This window comes from Stenella coeruleoalba, assembly GCF_951394435.1.
Source record: "Stenella coeruleoalba genome assembly, chromosome: 4".
In the NCBI taxonomy this organism is placed as follows: domain Eukaryota; kingdom Metazoa; phylum Chordata; class Mammalia; order Artiodactyla; family Delphinidae; genus Stenella; species Stenella coeruleoalba.
Genome location: NC_137149.1, coordinates 19,736,820 through 19,752,436, shown reverse-complemented (window position 1 = coordinate 19,752,436; position 15,617 = coordinate 19,736,820). Strand labels below are relative to the sequence as shown.

General features: G+C 43.7%; 1 protein-coding gene and 2 long non-coding RNA genes across 3 annotated transcripts in view; 1 reads left to right on the top strand and 2 right to left on the bottom strand.

The window, feature by feature from the left end:
- Positions 1 to 970, bottom strand: part of ANXA5 (annexin A5) — a 31,591-nt gene extending 30,621 nt beyond the window's left edge. The window contains exons 1-2 of the mRNA XM_079919341.1: positions 853 to 970; positions 620 to 667 (exon numbers count right to left, since the gene is read on the bottom strand). Coding sequence (XP_079775467.1) covers positions 620 to 628 — 9 coding nt within the window. The 5' untranslated portion in view covers positions 629 to 667; positions 853 to 970. The remainder of the gene's footprint in view (positions 1 to 619; positions 668 to 852) is intronic.
- A 105-nt stretch (positions 971 to 1,075) lies between these two features.
- LOC307185667 lies at positions 1,076 to 7,602 on the top strand. The gene is made up of 3 exons (XR_013828138.1): positions 1,076 to 1,737; positions 4,453 to 4,568; positions 7,318 to 7,602. It is a non-coding gene; the product is annotated as an uncharacterized lncRNA (long non-coding RNA).
- Positions 2,371 to 14,070, bottom strand: LOC307185668. Its single transcript, XR_013828139.1, has 3 exons — positions 14,048 to 14,070; positions 13,092 to 13,166; positions 2,371 to 2,422 (listed from the first exon to the last, which is right to left on the bottom strand). It is a non-coding gene; the product is annotated as an uncharacterized lncRNA (long non-coding RNA).
- Between the last annotated feature and the right edge of the window lie 1,547 nt (positions 14,071 to 15,617).

Genomic DNA, 15,617 nt, shown 5'->3' with positions numbered 1-15,617 from the left:
ATTCTGAAACAGTCCCAAGGCAGATTCAATTCATAACTCGTTCCGCGAGTTCGTTACTTAGGAAAAGCAGCTCTTCGGTTTAATCTTTTTGCTTGGGGGGGAAAAAAAAATCTGTGCCAACGACGAAATGTTCCTTTTAGTTAAATTGGGTTGAGCGACTGGAAAAAGCTCCACTACAACTCTACTGGAAAAAGCCAACGCCCACTCATAGTATTCAAATACAGGAAACTTGGCGAAATAAATAAATAAAGCCAAGAAAAGAAAAAAAGAAATGCGTTCGCTTCACATGACCACAAGGAGTTGTACTTGCTCTGGTTCTAATTTCAGCCACTCTCTGGATTTTTAGGAAGGCTCCCTTTTACACATTCACTCACGAAGAGGGAGCGCCCCCCAAATCCGGCCACGTCACCGGCGGCTGCGCTGCAGCGCCAGGTGGGAGCAGGTTCGGGCGGGCGCTCCCTAGGAAGGGGAACAAAGGGGAAACAGAAAGTGTAAGAAATTCCCGAAGACAGATTCAGTTTACTCCTAAACTCTTCTGGCTTTCCAACAAATTCTAGAACTCCTGAACAGTTTACAAAGTTCGTAAATCCGAGCGCTGCACGGGGGCGCACGGTCTTACCTGTGCCATGGCGACTGCCCAGGTCAGGAGAAGGTGACTGATGCAGGACTGCAAGAGAAGAGAGAGATGGCGGGTTCAGCGAGCGGGACTTCGCCGCCGCGGCGTCCAGACAGCCCCCCGGGCGCCGCCGCAGACCCGCCCTCTCCGCAGCTCCTGGGACAGCCCTCCGCCGAGCGTCCGCTCCACCCCGGCGCCCCCGCTGCCCTCGGCGGGCTAGGCGCGCTCTCACTCACCCAGACCTGAACCTCCGGGAGAGCGGCGGCGCAGAGGGCTGGCAGAGACGCGGGCAGAGAACGCTCCAGGCAGCTGCTTTCTGGGGATTCCAGGCAACGGAAACGGCATCGGCCCCGCCCCGCCCCCGCCGGCCCATCCCTACGCGCCTCCGACACGCCCCTGCCCGGGCTTCAGTGCGCCTGCGTGCAGCCCGGCCGGTCCGAGTTCTCGCAGCCTGGGAGGGGCGCGGCTCCCTGAGGGCCCCGGGGACAGCCTGGCCTTCGCGCAGCGGGAGGGCGTGGGGAGTTGTCCAGGACTCCGTGTTTGGGATCGCTGGGGCCTCCCTCCCCTCTGTGGCCGCAGGAACGCGGGCCTCACCCGGTGCTCGGCCTTAACGGTGTAGGGGCGTGAAGACCAGACAGTCTCTGCGGGCAAGGACAGCGCGTCTTTGACCACGGTTTAGAATTCCCAAGTTTATTTTTAAGTTTGTTTAAAAAAAAAGTGTCAATCGTTGCTTCCTAGATGGCCTTCTCTTAAATGTATATATCTCGATGGTGACTTGCTTGGGAAATTTAAAAACCTCCGCCTGGGATCGGTTCCTATTTTCAGAACCAGCCTAGAACTTACAAATAACTTAAATTTGAGCCATTCCCTATTATTAGTTAAACGTAAAATACATGAGTATGAGAGAGAGAAAGACAGACGGAGACAGACACTACAGGAGATTGTACTAGGCTGGTGCAGAGAATGCAAAGACAGAAAGACAGTGCCCTCCTCAGACTTACTAGCGTGGCGAGAGGGGCGGCACCGGGCGGGCGCCGGGAAGCAAGAGGACAGAAGCCGGCAACCCTAGACGCAGTAAGATATTCTAGGATGAGAAGCGCAAAGTGCTGTGGAGATTCAAGGTAAGAGATAAGAATCTAGTCTGCTTTGGGGAATAAAGAAGAGCTTTTGTCATAAATTAAATGTAGAACGAATGTGTTCTTTGTATAGATAGAACTTCTCATTTGCTTTCACATATGAGCCACACGCTTAATCAGGCCTTGACAAAGTCACAGCAGAGTGATTGTTTGCTGGAGAGAAGGCAAAATTGCAAAGCATGTGGAGCTCGACACACACACACACACACACACACACACACACACACACACGCACGCGCGCGCGCGCACACTCCCCTTTCATCTTGCCTTTCCTCTTCCCTGGAAGCCTCTTCCCAAGCAGCCGGCTTCTCTACGTGGCCTCAGGCTCCCTAGTTTGAGCACATCTCCTCTCTGCTTTGAGCACCTCTCCCAGAGCACTGTTGACAGGCAAAGGAGTCTGAAGGCAGCCCTTTCCTCTGCATCTTTTTCTCCTCACTTCTGCTTATCATTTTCTCTCTGACCTTCACCAAGAGTAGCTCCTTCAGTGTGGCCTGGAGCATTCTTTTCCCCTCACACATCCACTTACTTCAAGTCCTTTACTTCATCATCTCTCTCAGTTTCTACTCTCAGAGTAATGGAATGACACCAGAGCTCAGCAATCCTATGTTTAACGATGTTGTTGATTTTATAGGAAAATGATGCCCATCACAGGTTAATGACTTGCTGTGTCCTGCAGGTAAATAGTGATAGAATTAATGAATTATTAGACTCAGTGTTTTGATATACATACCCCAGTTGGTATTTCTTTCACTTCCAGTTACATGGATTTATTCAGTTCCTACTGTGGGCCGGGTACAGTTCTAGGCACTGGGGATAGGGTAATGCAGTAAATGAAACAAAGTCCCTGCCCTCATAAGTCATACATTCTGGGGGAGGGGACAGACAATAAAAAATACCTATTATGTCCAGTATGAAGTCTTCTATAAAAAAAATCAAATGGAGCTGGGGAATCAGGCTGAGGGTTTTGCAAAGGTGGTCTGAAGCTGTGGAGAAGGCCTACACAAGAGTCTACTCCCATTAACATTACAGACAGAGCATGAATACAAATACTACAATGGGAGACAAACTGTAAATCATAAACGAGATGCATAAAATGTAATCAAAATGCAACTGGTTTCAGAAGAGAGACAGCTAATATTTTGTCAAGGGATTTTAAAAAATTGATGGATGTGTCATTTGAATTAGGCTTCGAGGGAGGATATTTTGTCAGGAAATGAAGAGGAGAAAGGGTGATCTGGTTAAGTGAACAGCAAAACCAAAAGAAGGAAAGTGCCTTTGTGTGTGTGTGAATTGAATTTCTAAAATGGCTGGAGTGCAAAGTGCATAAAAACTACCACCTAAAGACTCTGCTTTGAATGGTATATTTAATTGATGGATTTTGAATGAGTGGTGTTTTTTACCTACTGGGTGTTATAAATGATGGGCACTCAGAAAATCTCCTTTATTATGTCTTAAAAACAGTATCTGTCATCTAGCCCAAAAGTCCCTACTCAGTGTCCAAAGGGCATCCTCAGACTCTCCACCAGATTCTTCAGTTAACTCTTTCAACCTCCTAATTAAACTTTCTCTTTCTTGAATTTAAAATTAAAGTCTTCTTAGTGCGTTGTCTTTATGTTGCATTAATTTTAAGTATTTTGTGATAATTTTGGTTTGTTTGCTGTACAGTTCTTGTGTACAAATAATGGATTTCAGCTATTTTCTGATGAGATAATCAGCTATCAGGTTACAGCCATACCTAAAATTTTCTTTCCATTGGGGAAATGTACCAAATCTCAGATAACTAATTTACAAACCCATTTTTGTTCTTGTTTTTTTTTTGGCCAAGCCACGCAGCTTGTGGGATCTTAGTTCCCCGACCAGGAATAGAACCCACGTACCCTGCAGTGCAAGCACAGAGTCCTAACCCCTGAACCACCAGGGGAAGTCCCCAAACACATTTTTGAACCTCAATTTATTTGTAAACTGGAGACTTTCCTGATTTCCCTCTTTACCTCAATTATTTGGATCATTCAGGAACTAGCCAATTTATTCTAAACAGGTCTAGCTTCCTTGTGTTGTAATTTCTACATGTCTCAAATCTAATATTTTCATCATATATTCATTGACCTACTGCTTCCCTTAATTATACTGATGCATAAAGAGAAAAAACATGAGTATTAGGCTTTATATAAGTAAAACAATTTTCCCTAATTCTAGAAGAGTTAGTCTTGTTTTTTAGAATATAAAATTCTCAATTAGTCTTCTTTTTAAATTAATTTCATTGAATAAATATAGTTGTTACAAATTATGATTACTTAAAGAAGAAGAAAAGAAGACAAGATAGTGAATTGCAAGAAATTAAGGATTAAATGAGCTAATTTGTAAAAATGCCTAGCAATTATAAGAGGATTGGTTTCATTCCTCCACAGTTCTTCCTCCTTTGAAAAACCCTCACTACCATTCTCGGCTCCTAACCTGATGATTCAGCCCCTACTCTCACATTTAAAACAAATTACTCTCTGATGGTCCCACTGCCCCATGCATCAGGACCTGTCCTATCACCAGCCAATCCCTCAGGCCTGGCAGGCCCCAACTCTCCAGGGCCAAGCTGATGCTTCCTGGTTCCCTCCTATCCTTCCTCTACTAGAGTCTCCCATCAGTGGCCCCTATCAAGTACAGCAAAATGAGACTCCCACCCTCTATACTCCTCTCCATATGCAGGCTCCCACGGCCCCCATCTGATGTGGCCAAAGACTCCAGAAGCACCATTTGGAATTTAATTCAAGCCGTCTACGTGGCCTCATCTCATCCATCCCTGAACCTCCCAGGGTGAGAAGGTGAGGCCTCATTCTTCTGCAGATTCAGCCCTGTCCATTTTCACCATCACTTCTACCTCCCAGAAGTAATACTGGAACGTAGCCAGCATTCTAGTGCCCCCCACTCCCCGACCTTGCCCTTTAGACTTAAAGTGGTTGTAATGTCCTTTGGAGAAATAGGTCCAGATTTACTTTCAGAAACTCATCCTGAGCCAACAGTGTGAAATTATGAGGAGACTCTTTAATAATCTCCCCTTATTGAGATCCACGTGCTCACCAGAAATTAAAAGCAGAGACTCCTCAGGAGATTTTTATCTTTAGAAGGCCTTCCACTGTTTTTATTCAAAACAATATTTGTGTTTATCCAGTAACATGTAAGTCAGCTTCCCTAGCAGGAGACTGGAATATAGGTCTTGGGTAAATAATTAGGTAAAAAAAGTTTCTGATAGGAATCTTTCAGGAAGGATTTTTAAGCTTGATTAAGATCTTCAGAGCAATTAGTAAAAAGAAACCCCAAACTACTCAGCCTGTTTATAAAAGGACAAGCATCCTGTCTCTCTTGTTCATTGCTGAGTCCCCAACACCTAGCACAGTGCCCTTAGGAACACTCAGTACCTGCTCATAGCAGCGCAGTGAATGTTTTGAATGGATGCGTGAATGGCTGACTGAATCCACTGTGGTGTGGGTTATTAACTGCAAACCGTTGATATTCAAAATGACTAGGAAGATATAAAAAAAGTGAAAAGGAAACCTTGTAAGAGAGAATTTTGCCAGTGGAATAGATGTAGTCCCAGACAGGGATTCTGAATTCTGGGGAGGACTCATCCCCGGGTGGGTAAAGTTTTGCTTTATGATCTTAGTAGTGTGTGACCTTGGACAATGATTTGATTTTTCCTAATTTGGGGTGGTGGCTAGGATTAGATGAGCTCACTTGTTTAATGCCTAAAAATAACAGGAAGACTGGTTTCAATTTCTCATCCCTCTTTCTCCTTCCAAAAAACTCTCACCACGAAACCCCACCCTCATCTCTTCCATGCTGATGATTCAGTCCCCACCCATCCCACTTAAAAACCCAAATTAAGTCCCTCTGCATCCACTGCTCCACTGCAGCAGGCTTGACCCATCAACAGCCAGCTTCTCAGCACTGGTCCCCTACCCCCAGCCCACTCCCATTTCTGGGGCCAGTTTATGGTACTCTCAGCATTGGTTTCTTTATCTGAAGTTTATCTTCATTCATTCAACAACTTTATTGTGTGCCACACCCTGTCATAGGCACTCAGGATACAGTGATTCAAAAAAAAAAAAGAAAAGATAGAATCTGTCTAATTACAGTGCTCAGTCTAGCAGATTAAATGAGATGACACAGCAGAATTCTGTTAACCTTAGGGTAGGAGGTAAGAGTAGGAAGTAGGCTTAAACAAGGAAAGCCTTTGCCACCGGGTGGGGGTGTATGTGCAGCGTGGAGGGCTGGGAGAAGGAGGGCGGGAGGGTGGTGTCCTTCCCAGAAGTCAGCCTAACGGGGATATCAAGGCACGAGATGGATGGAAGTAGTGTTATTTTTTTCCCCTTTATGCAACCTTATTATTTGGATGAGAGGGAATGAGGGTTCGCTCTCTCACACCCTGAACACTGCCATTCTCTACACGGTTCCTCCTCTAAAACCTTACTAATTCCCACCCCCAGAAGCTCCCTCCTTTCCTCCATGTTCTCCTGGCATTCCAGCCACATCTGCTAGTACTCTCAGACTTCACCCACCCCTAGCCTCTCTTCCCACCCAGACTACCACCCATCCTTTCTCCTGCTTCGTTCCCTGTCTATCCTACCTATGGCCTATAGAGTAAGTCATTTCCCCCCAGTCTTGTCACTTTCCTCCAGTCTACTCTCTTCACACGTCCAAGTAACTGCTACCCCATCATCATCTGCCCCTACATGCAGGCAGCTGAGGACAGTTGGACACAACAAAATCATACCATAGAGTGGCCATGAAACAGATTTGGAGTCTTCCGTCTCAACTGGGCCCTTGGCGTTTCTTAGTGACCCTTTAATATGTCCCTGCTCAGCTCTTTTTCCATCCCTCATCATATTTATTTTAATCTTCACTGCTCTCCTTAAGATTCTAGCCCTCATCCTTTCTCCCAGCAGATGACATTAATTCCTACTCAGCCAGTCTCCTTGCCCTGAATTCTCACCCTACACCTACAAACTCATCTTCACCCATGCCCATTCTTACCTCCTTCTTTCTTACTCAGAAGGTGAGAGGACCCTCTTCCTACCCAAGGTTTAAGGTTCATCCTCCAGGATAATGATCTTATTCTCATCTGTATTTAAATCTTTTCCTTTCACTAGCTTCTTCTCAGGCTAAATTAACAAAGCTGTTTAAGTTAGGACTTTCTTAGTTTCAAGTGACAGAAACGCAGCTCAAGCTAGTTTTGGTAAAAAGAGAGAGAGCTAAGAGCATGTCATCAGTCATACTTCAAGGTCTTGGGAAGTGAGTGCTAACTTCAACTTTATGGAAGCAGGATCCTTCCTTCCCACATTAATTTCATAGAAGTTAAAAAAGAAAAACAGAAACAGAAATGCCAATAAAGGGAAAGTATGACTGATCACACACTCTTAGCTCTCTCTGTCTCATTTTCCTCTCTCAGAGACCAGCTTTCTTCTTGTGGCAAAAACATGGCTACAAGAAATAATAGTTCAGCATGAAATAGAGTCCTAGGTCCTCCTCCAGGGATACACATAACAATCCGATATATATCTTTGAGTTCTGCAGGAAATAAAGCACCCACCCAGGCGGAGGATGGAATGATGATGTTGACGTTTTCTGACTTCAGTCAAGTAAAGCTTGGACTCCGTCAACCTTTGCCCCAATTCTACACTGAATTCTCCTCTGCTCAAGCCCCTTCATTAATTTGCATGTACCCTTAGCTTAAAACTTCCCCAATTTTGCTATCCTGGGAGATATCCCAGGATATCCCAGGACCTTTGGGAAAGATCCCCGGTGTTCTCCTTACTTGCTGCAAGTAATAATAAATCTTTCTTTCTCCTGCTCTTTGGCTGATTGTGTCTTTTGGCTCAATACCCACCAAGAGGCAAACCCAGTTTTCTGGTAACAGCCTCTCCACCCTCTACCCACTGTCAGTAGTACCCCCTCCACCGCCCCTGTTGTGAGAAATAAAAATGTCTCCCAACATTGGCAAAAGTCCCCTGCAGGGCAAAATTGTCCCCAGCTGAGAACCACTAACCTATATAAGGGGTTCCTTGCTGAGCCACAGCTCCATGTTCATTCGTTACCGTGTCACCCAGCCTCCAGCAGGCCCGGCCACAACAAAGGACACTTCCAAATCCTCATCTTCAGCTCAGACCTCTCTCCTGCACTCTAGGCTTACACGCTCCCTGCCTGCTTCTCATGTCTCAGCCAGGATGGGCCACAGGTAACTCACAAGCAACATGCCCAAACCGAACTTACCATTTTTCTTCAAGACCAGCTTCTTCCACACTCCCTGTCCTGGTTAAAGACATCACTGTTAAGCAGTCACTGATGCAGAATCCCGGCAATACTTCTGGATCCTTCACTTTCCCTCGCCAGCCCCTCGCACCACCACATCTAAGGCGGTAGATTCTAATAACACCCTTCCTTGTCTTGTTCCGGCTCCCTTCCACCCATTTGCTTTGCAATCATTTTCTACTGCCCTCTTAATTTTCCCTCTCTCTAATTTGTCTTCTAAATGCTCATCTGATTGTTACTTCATGCTTAAAATCAACAGATTTTTTGCAGATCCAAATTGCTTGCGGGAAATATTCAGAATTCTTTAGCAAGATGTTACTGTGGCCTTCCTGAGTTTTTCCTCCAACTTTACTGCACTCTCTACTTTCTTGCTAATGAACCACATAAAAATTCCTATTTTGGGCTTCCCTGGTGGCGCAGTGGTTGAGAGTCCGCCTGCCGATGCAGGGGACACGGGTTCATGCCCCAGTCCGGGAAGATCCCACATGCCGCGGAGTGGCTGGGCCCGTGAGCCATGGTCGCTGAGCCTGGGCGTCCGGAGCCTGCGCTCCGCAACGGGAGAGGCCACAGCAGTGAGAGGCCCGCGTACCACAAAAAAAAAAAAAAAAAGGTTCTTATTTTGCATTTACCTCCTCTGCCTGCCTCAAGCACATTCTTTCTTTCAGTTTCCCTGGTGAGCTGCTATTCCTCCTTCAAGGCCCATCGCTAAGCATCTTCTTCTCAATTTTCTCTTAAGGCTCCTCTCTGGCCACGTGTGCCGACACCTTGACGGCAATCTCACAACAGACCCTGAGCTCATCCACCCGGCTAAGCTCCTCCTGAACTTCAGACCCACACAAATGATGAAATAAAAAGTGTTTACTGTTTTCAGTCACCAAGTTAGTTTTGGGGTACTTCGTGACAGAGCAATAGAAAACCAGTTCAAACAGTTTACCTGCAAAGGTCAGCATGAACGAAATTCCAGACCCAAGTTTCAAGTGTGGGGTGCTCAGTCCTCCTAGCTCAAGCCTCCAGGGGTCTTTAAACAATACCCAGGAACTGTCTTTTATTCCTCCAGTTTCTTTTTGAAACACGGTAAAACTAATTATATTTTTAGTGGATTAACTACTCAATGTTCATACAGTAATATGCAGAGTAACAGTTCAAAATTCTATTATTATTATTTAATACGGCCTTAAAGACTCAGGATGGGAGTTGAGGAAACATCAAGACATTTCTTTTTCTTTTTGTCTTTTTTTTTGGCCGTGCCGCATGGCTTGCAGGATCTTCGTTCCCCAACCAGGGATTGAACCCCGGGCCCTTGGCAGTGAGAGCGTGGAGTCCTAACCACTGGGCCGCCAGGGAACTCCCAGAAGCCAGCTGACTCAGGAAACTGGGGAGTAGGGCTGCAAGGATCTTGACATTCAAGCTTCTATTTTTCCAATAATAGAAGAGTCTATAAGATACAGAGACTCTAATTCCAGTATGTTAGATAATCAGCTAGGGATGTAATTTTTTTAAATTGAAGTATAGGTGCTATACAGTATTATATAAGTTACAGGTGTACAATATAGTGATTCACAATTTTTAAAGGTTATACTCCATTTATAGTTATTATAAAATATTGGCTATATTCCGCGTGTTGTACAATATAACCTTGTAGGTTATTTTATTTTTTTTATTTTTTTATTTTTTTGCGGTACGCGGGCCTCTCACTGTTGCGGCCTCTCCCGTTGCGGAGCACAGGCTCCGGACGCGCAGGCTCAGCGGCCATGGCTCACGGGCCCAGCCGCTCCGCGGCATGTGGGATCTTCCCGGACCGGGGCACGAACCCGGGTCCCCTGCATCGGCAGGCAGACTCTCAACCACTGCGCCACCAGGGAAGCCCGGTTATTTTATTTTATACCTAATAGTTTGTACCTCTTAATCCCCTACCCTCTTGCTCCTCCCACTTTCCTCACTTGTAACTACTAGTTACAAGTAATTTTGATGTAATTTTGATTTTATAAAGAACACTCTCCACTATAAAGAAAAGTTCTACATCTTTCTACACAGTTAGTTTACACTAGTGTATAGGAACAGCTGAAATGTCTATCACAATGAGAATATATAAATGAATTGCGGTATATTCATATAATGGGATGGTATTCAGCAGTAAAAAAAGAACACAACAGGAATAATCTCAAAAACGTGTTGAACAAAAGAGAAAGAAGCAAGACACAAGAAGGATAGATTCTATCTGATCCCATTTTTATGAAGTTCAGGAACATGAAAACTACGCTAAGCTGAGAGAAATCAAGAGTAGTTTGCTGTAGGAGTGAAGTTAACAAAAAGAGCAGCAAAAGAATTTCCTGCGAAGGATGGAAAGCTTCTCTATCTTGATTGGATTATAACTACATGGGTGTAGATATTGATCAAAAATCACAATTTACTTATATTCATTTTACTATATGTAAATTTTACCTCAATCTAAAAAAGACAACATAAAAAAAAAGTAGTGCATAACACCAAAACCAATCATGTTTCCCCTTTGGATGGATAACCTCTCTTTTAGAAGGTTTACACCTTCTAAATTCAGAACACCAAATTCAGAACACCAAATTCAGAATTCAGGGAATTCAGAACACCAAATAGAAAGAGCTTTCACATCACACAAGTGAAAGAAAGTAAATATTTCCAAATATTTTCCCAAAATTACCTTTGAGAAAAGTAAACCCCAGCCCCTGAGCCATGACAAATACCCTCTGATTCATAGCACAAGCCCTGCCTTGTCTCTCAAGCTGGCTTGGATAGGAAAATCAACGTCTACCTCTGCTCACTTGGGACACTGCTCTGCTCAAGCACGCGTTGCAGGAAGGGGATCTGCCATGCAGCAGAAAGGCCGGCAGGCAGAGCAAAGGAGTCAGGGCAGTGGGCAGGAATTAGAGGGCTCCGCGGGCGACTCAGCGTGCAGGAACCCCGCAAGGACAGAGGAGGAAGGGTTTGGGCTTAGAAAGGAGACTAAGAAGGAAAAAACATATTGACAAGGCCTTCACAGTTGCAAACTGGGGCTGCCTGAGAGACTGTTGGGATCGCTGATGGAACAGGAAGGAAGCATTGGGCACGCTTAGCGGAGACTTTAGAAGGCCAGGGGCTGCGACACAAGGGGAAAGCAATTAGGAACAAGGGCTCCTCCCTCCCCTCTGCCGCGGGGAAGGGGAAAAGGCAAAAACACTATAGCCCGCTGAGACAGGAAGGCATTATGTTAGGGGAAAACCCCTTTGTAAAGAATTTGAGCTCCTGCCAATTACATACTGACACCAGGTTCCTCACTCACTAGGTCTCCAGGGTCCTTCCCTGGCCCTGATGCTCAGCCCTCTTTATGCTTCACCTTTTCCTGGGGATGAGATCCAGACTCACAGAACTTGGTTTTATAGGATCTTCACTATTTCCCCCAACACACATACCACAAATGCCCCTAACTTTCTTAGGGAAACACAGCTCCACCACTCCTGGTGCCCCCCCTCCCGCCCCCGCTTCCCCCCCTCCAGCACTGCCAGTGTTTCCCTTGGGTTGTAGACTGCATGCCATCACTCCCTCCCAACTCTTCCCTAGCCACCCAGCAATCTGCCTTTCTATGGGTTCCCCAACACCAAGTACCTTCCTCTATGGTAAGCCTTGCCTCAGGGTATTGTGGCTGCCTATTTATCTTCTTTTAACTATGAAATATCTCAAATTATAGAAAAGTAAAAAGGGATACTTTGTTCCCAATTAAACTTTGTTACAATTCATACCTTAATTAAACAGATTTTAAAATAAAGAAATAAAATATTGTAGACACAGAATAGTATTACTATTGTTATTATCCCTTACATATTCATGTATCTAATGAAAAACAATGTGTAGTATTTCTTGATATGTTTCCATTTCAATGTAATTAGTAACATACTACACGTGCTTTTTAGCAATTGTTTCACTCTACTTTGTTTTGACATTACATTAACAAAGAAATTAAGACCACGAATAACAGATCATAAGAGGAAAACTAATAAATTTGACTACATTAAAATTTAAAACACTGTTGTCTGCTCATATTTAAAAATAAAGCAATTTTTAAAAACTGCCTGGAATAGACTGGTATACATCCCTGTAGGTGATCTGACTAGGTTTTTGTTTCTTTTTGTTTTTTTTTAATTTTTTAATTTAATTTTTTTTTTTTATACAGCAGGTCTGACTAGGTTTTACATTGTTTCTTGTTTGTTTCTTTGCTTCTGTTTTTAGCTAGCTTCCCACAGATGACTCAACCACACTCTCACCAGGAAAGTATAAAAGAAGTTTGGCTGCCAGTTCATTTCTTTTACAGAACAGCAATGAATCCTCCCATTGCCAGCAACACCTGCACCCCTACTCTAATATCTCTAAATATTTCTGAGATCCTGTAGTTCACATCAGCCTTCTTCTTAGCTTTCCTTACTGCCAGCTTTGGTTTCAATTATTAATCAGTTTTATCACTAGTCCATCTCTTTCTAGTTTCCAACATTCCATTGCTGCCATATACTCTACTTACAAGTATTTCATTTTTTGTCTTTATATGTTCATGGTTTCTTAAAAAACTCTTCACTGTTACTTTTATGTAATTTTGGAAGGGAGGGTGAGTAAACATGTTTACTCTGCCATATTTTAACCAGAAGTCTTGAAATTGCCTCTTTCTTGTCTGTGTTCCGTCTGGTGGTAGCTGAGCTGAGGACTGTGTCTCATTTATCATGATAGTCTTGTGTCTTGCATATTGCCTGGCGTAGATGAGGCGCTCAGTAAGAAAGTAAGAGTTTATGGAATGAAAACACACGTAGCACGGTAATTTTTTTGAAATAGTAACCAATGTTTTGCTTTGTTTTTCTCTCCAGTATTTCATTTTCCCTTTTTCAGCTAGACTAATCTGTTATTATGGCTTCAGGGAATGCATGGGACAACAGAAAGCAAACTCTGCCAGGATTTTGAGTTTCAAATGTTTCGGTTGTTAGGAAAATTCAAAGGGCTTACGGCATAAACAAAATATTGGGGCAAAGCATTGTGAAGCATACCTCTATCTCTCCCATAAATCTGGAAGATTGATCCAAAAGAGAGTCAGAGCTCAGCTCCAGGGAGGCATCAAAGTCCTACAGAAAAAATAGATAGTGTGTCTAGACAGTTGGGATCATTTCATCCCACTGGAATGGTTCAGGAGCCCCGGAAAGTTTCCTTTGCATTCATGGATGAAAACAAGGTAAACAGAGAGAGCCAGTGGATCTAAAGGAGCCTCATAGATAAGAATGAAGGTCAAGAAATGCCAGACTAGACCACTGAGTGGGGAGACAGGATGGTGCCATGTCAGTGAATACATCATGAACAGATGATGCCCGTGTGGCAGATACATCATGGACAGATGACACTGAGATCCCTCCCATCCCTGATGCTTTGACACTATGTAAGTCCCTCATTATTTAAACACAGTCCTAGGGAAATCCCCACATTGACTGAGATTAGTTTCTGCCACCCAAGTAAAATGAAGCTCAAGATTGAAAGTAATTTGAGTTACAAAAAAATAAAACAAAATTATCAGAAGCTAACACAAAATTGTAAATCTACTATACTTCAGTTTAAAAAAATTATATTTCCCCAATATTTCTATTGGTCAGTTGAAATTCATGTATAGTACACAAATATGGTGATTATTGACCACCAGATATTCATTTATAAATTCATGAAAAAATTCATAAGTATTTACACAACAGATGATCAAATATGTTAATATAGCAACATCCTAAATTAAAGTTCAGATTTATACTTGTGAATGACAAATCATCCATAAAATCAAGCATGTAGGTAGATTGCTTGGCTAAACTGTTTCTATTATTTGTCAATCTTAACAGAATAAATGAGAAAATACAGAAGCATCTGTCAGGAATGTATGTCAAGACTTTTGCTTTCAGCTGAGATGAAAGCCAATGCTTTCACTGAGAATGACTAGAAAAGCTGGACAAAATACCCAGAACAGTACCTGTTTGAAGGCATTGAAGAACTGCTGGGGAAACTCAGACTTGAGCAATAAGATTCTGGAGAAAGACGAAACTTGGACAGGAGTGCTGGCATTCTGCAGTCGAGTTTTCTTTGGGGGCACTTGCCAGTTCTGAGTACCTGGCAAGGGGCCAGGAATCTAAGCCAGAGATTTGGGCAGGAGATCACCAAGGGGCAGAGAAGGCAGCAGAATTGTCGGCAGTTTGTGGGGCTGGAGAGAAAAATCAGAATCCTGTGAGGCTGGGATGCCAGTGAGAAGGGTGTCTGGAAAACCGAGTCTGACACTTGACCTGTTTTCCCAGGTTCTGACACTACATGGATCAAGATGTTAAGAAACTAAATAGAAAATCTCTATAAAGTAGAACAGAGATTTTGCAAACTTAAAAGACTCACAGGAGGACAGGGCTACAGTGAGCACCCCAAGTCCTCAGGTGGAACTCCAGGAGGGTGTTTTAGTTGGGTCGGGTTGTGTGACTTAAACAGCAAACATTTATTTCTCACAGTTCTGGAGGTTGGAAAGTTCAAGATCAAGACTCTGGCAGACACCACAATGAGAAGCCCGCACACCACAATAAGGAGTAGCCCCCACTCACCGCAAATAGAGAAAACCCGTGCACAGCAACGAAGACCCAACACGGCCCAAAATATAAGTAAATAAATAAAAGACTCTGGCAGATTCAGTGTCTGGCCAGAGCCAACTTCCTTGTTCATAGATGACCATCTTTTTGCTGTGTCCTCCCTTGTCAGAAGGGATGAGGGAGCTCTGCAGGGTCTCTTTTATAAGGGCACTAATCACATTCATGAGGGCTCCACCGTCACGACCAAATCACCTCTCAAGACTGCACCTCCTATTGCCATCACATTGGGGGTTAGGGTTTCAACATATGAATTTGGGGGGGACATAAACATTCAGTCTATAGCAGAGGGCTACTCTCTAGGAACAGGGACAGATCAGAGATGTAAAAGAGTCTCACAAAAACTGTAATGCACTATATGTCATTCTGGAAAAGGCAAAACTATGAAGACAATAGAAAGATCAGTAGTTGCCAGGAGTTAGGGGTACGGAGAGATGAATAAGTGGAACACAAGGGATTTTTTAGGGCAGTGAAACTACTCTGTATGACACTATAATGATGGATACATGTCATTATACATTTGTCAAGGCCTGTAGAATGTACAACACCAAGAGTTAACCCTAACATAAACTCTGGACTTTGGGTGATAATAATGTGTCAATGTAGAATCATCCCTAGTAAAAAAAAAAAAAGTACCATTCTAGGACAAAAAGGATGTGGTACATATATACAATGGAATGCTACTCAGCCATAAAAAAGAATGAAGTAATGCCACTGACAGCAGCATGGATGGACCTAGAGTTTATCATACTAAATGAAGTAAGTCAGAAGGAGAAAGACAAATACCATATGATATCACTTATCTGTGGAATCTAAAATATGGCACAAATGAACTTATCTACAAAACAGACTCACGGACATAGAAAACAGACTTGTGGTTGCCAAGGGGGTGGAGGTGGGGGAGGGGTGGACAGGAAG